The sequence below is a fragment of the Plasmodium gallinaceum genome (genome assembly GCF_900005855.1).
Source record: "Plasmodium gallinaceum strain 8A genome assembly, contig: PGAL8A_v1_63, whole genome shotgun sequence".
NCBI classification, from domain to species: domain Eukaryota; phylum Apicomplexa; class Aconoidasida; order Haemosporida; family Plasmodiidae; genus Plasmodium; species Plasmodium gallinaceum.
In genome coordinates this window covers 319,587-322,941 of record NW_021628222.1, presented here as the reverse complement: position 1 = coordinate 322,941, position 3,355 = coordinate 319,587, and the positions used below count along the sequence as shown (strand labels likewise).

General features: G+C 14.5%; 2 protein-coding genes across 2 annotated transcripts; both read right to left on the bottom strand.

The window, feature by feature from the left end:
* Window positions 1–256: 256 nt before the first annotated feature.
* On the bottom strand, window positions 257–1,007 carry IF3a (translation initiation factor IF-3, putative; the record flags this gene model as incomplete). The annotated part of the gene is made up of 4 exons (XM_028674688.1): window positions 257–436; window positions 516–582; window positions 647–717; window positions 837–1,007. The coding sequence occupies 4 exons, from the start codon at window positions 1,005–1,007 to the stop codon at window positions 257–259; spliced, it is 489 nt and encodes a 162-aa protein (XP_028526300.1).
* Window positions 1,008–1,373: 366 nt separating this feature from the next.
* On the bottom strand, window positions 1,374–2,600 carry PGAL8A_00118300 (conserved Plasmodium protein, unknown function; the record flags this gene model as incomplete). The annotated part of the gene is made up of 6 exons (XM_028674677.1): window positions 1,374–1,496; window positions 1,592–1,690; window positions 1,817–1,924; window positions 2,078–2,173; window positions 2,358–2,416; window positions 2,528–2,600. The coding sequence occupies 6 exons, from the start codon at window positions 2,598–2,600 to the stop codon at window positions 1,374–1,376; spliced, it is 558 nt and encodes a 185-aa protein (XP_028526299.1).
* Window positions 2,601–3,355: the final 755 nt, after the last annotated feature.

Below are 3,355 nucleotides of genomic sequence, written 5' to 3'. Positions count from 1 at the left end.
AAAAAAAAAAAAAAAAAAAAAAAAAAAAAAAATTACACATTATGAAATAAAAGGTTTAATAAACATTTATATCTAAAGAAAAAAAAAAATATATATCATTATATGGAGTTATGGTTTGAAATTTATTACAAAAAAAGAATAAGTTTTTATTTATTTATTATAAATATTTTTACAAACTTTAATTTTATTATATAGAAGGTAGATTTTATATATATTTAAAATATTCCCCTTTTTTTTTTTTTTTTTTTTTAATACATTAAGTCTCGTTTTTTCTCTTTGCTTTTAAATTAAATAATTGTGACACTACATTACCATTTTGACGTATTGTTTCAGAAATACCAAAATTTTTTAACTCTTCTGCAATCTTTGAAAATATCTTATTTACATTTTCTTTATTAGTGTATTCTCTTCCTTTTAATGTTAAAATAAATTTGACCTAAATTCAACATATATTAAAATAAATTAAAATATATATATATATATATATATATTTATGAATGAAAAATAATTTATACTCTATGTCTTTTCAATAGAAATTGTTTTGCTGAGTTTATTTTTATTAATAAATCGTTCATAGCAATTCTAAAAAAAAAAGATATATGTATATATATATATATATATTTCTTTTTATATTTTTTTATATTACCTTGGTGTTATTCTTAATTGTTTAACTGGTTTATTTTCAACTTTTTGCTTTAACTGTTTCATTTTTTTTTCCTTGTAGAACGTTTAAATAGAGTATTTTTTTTTTTTTTTTTTTCTTTATACATTTTACAACATATTTTAATATTTTTTCATTTTATTTCTATTTTTTATTTTTTTATCATTTATTTTACTTGTAGATATCTATCATATCCATTTGAATATTTAGCATCATCATTAGCTTCTTTTAAATAAAAAAATTTATAGCTAATTTTAGATTGATAAAAACAATATCCATACCCATTATAATATAATAATATGAAAAATACATAAAAAATTAAAAAAAAAAATAAATGAAGAAGCATTATTATATTAAAAGAAAAAAATAATCATTAAAAAAAATTTTAAATTAAAAATTCATTTTTTCTAACTAGTTAAATGGACTAAAAAAAAATTCATAACAATACTTTAAAAATGTATCAAAAAGATGAAAAAAATTAAATAGATTGAAATAAAAATAAAAAATAAAAGAAAATTCACAAATGATTTACAAGAAAAAAAAAAAAAAATATTAAAGTATATAAAAGTTATTTATATATATATAGTCCATATGTAAGTTTTCTTTTTTTTTTTTTTTTTTAATTTCATATTTTTTAAACATAAAATTAAATTTCATTTGTGTATGTTTTTAGTGGAAAATTGTGGAGATAATTTTTGTAAAAAAAATTTCTTTAACTTTTTTTTCTTATGTTCATTAGTAAATTATACATATTAGAATATGTATTTGATTCACAATCATAAAACTTTTCTTTTTTTCTATATAGATCTACCAATTCATAACAATCCATATCAAACTAAAAAAAAATAATAATATCAAATAAAAATGAATAAAAAAAAATTATTAAAAAAAGGAAAAAAAAAAAAAAAAAAAAAATAAAGAAGTAATTACATTGTCTTTTATACATGTATCTGCCCCATATTTAATTAACAAAGAAAAAAATCGATAAAATCCATTCTTTATAGAAATATGTAAAGCTGTATCACCTTCCTGTTTTATTAGAAAAAATCAATAATTAACAAAAATATCAAATTTTTTTTTTAAAATCCAAATAATATTAAAGAAAATTATAAAATTAAATAGAGTTATTTTAAGATATCTTAATTATTAAGTCACCTTATTTTTTATATTAATAATGTCTTTAATATTATTACGACAAAGAATATCTAGACAGTATAAATTATTATTTAATGCAATAATGTGTAAACATGTATCACCATTATCCTTTAATATTTTTCATAAAAAAAAAAAAAAAAATGAAATTCTTGAAATTAATAAAAAGTAAATTGATTTCTTATTTTTGTATATAATTTATCTTTTAATTTTTTTAGAATATATTTTATTATTTTATTATTTTTATTTTTTTTTTTTTTTAACATTAATATGCTTATAATCACATCCATTAGTTAATAAAAAATAAAACATATTAGCATCTTCATTATAAGAACATATGTGAAGTAAATTATTATTATTCTAATAAAAAAAAATAAATAAAATAAATAAATAAATACTTCATGTAAAAAGAAAATTTCTGTTATTTCTTTCTTTTAAATAATAAATCATTATTTGATTTTTAAAAATAATTTTAATATATTTTTTTGATGTTATAGACATTATGTTAAAAACTAAGATATTATTTTATAATTTTTTTTATTACCATAAATTTTGAATTTATATCATTTTTTTTTAACAACTTTTTTGTTCTTTTTATGTTACCTGATATATTAATAGACCAAAAGATTATGTTTTATAATAAAAAATAAAATAAAATAAAATAAAATACAAAAAAAATAAAGAAAAATGTTGAAAAAAAAAACAAAAAAATACCTATAAACACAGATAAACCTAAATCAGATATCTTATCATGAACACTATCATTTGTTAAAGTTATTGATATCATTTTTTTCTTAAATATTTCCCTTTTTTTTATAGGAATACAAAAATTTATATTTTTAATAATTATCTCTACAATATAAGTATTATTTCAAATACAGATGTTCTATAATTTATATATTTTTTTTTTCGTTTTTCTGATGCATACTGTGTTTTATAAATATTTCAAGTTCTTTTTTTTTTTTAAATTTAATTGCTTTCTTTTTTATCTGATAAAAGTTATATACATTTCTGATAATATCTTTTTTTCAAATTGTTAATAAGAAAATGTTTATCTATTAGTTTTTTTAAAAATAGGGAAAAAAATTAAATTACATTTTTTTTATAATATAAATAAATCTTTAAGGATATAAAAAAAAAAAAAAAAAAAAAATGTATAAATATTTGTCCCTCTTCTAGCAATTTTATTACCTTTTTTGATTTACTTTTTTTTTATAATATATATTATCAAATTGAGATGCACACATTATTGATAACAATTGAAATAGACATAATAATTTTTTTATATACTATATTTTTTTAAATTAAAATTCTACATACATTTTAGTTTATTTTTCCTTAAAAATTAACACAAACTTTTATTTTTTTTTTATAATAAATATGTTTTTACAATTTCATTTTTTATTATAAAAATTTTTGAAATTTTAATTTTATTGTAAAAATAGTTAAAAAATAAATATGGACAACAAAACAAAAAAAAAAAAAAAAAAAAAAAAAAAAAAAAAAAAAAATTAAAAAAAAAAAAAAAAAAAAAAAAAAAAA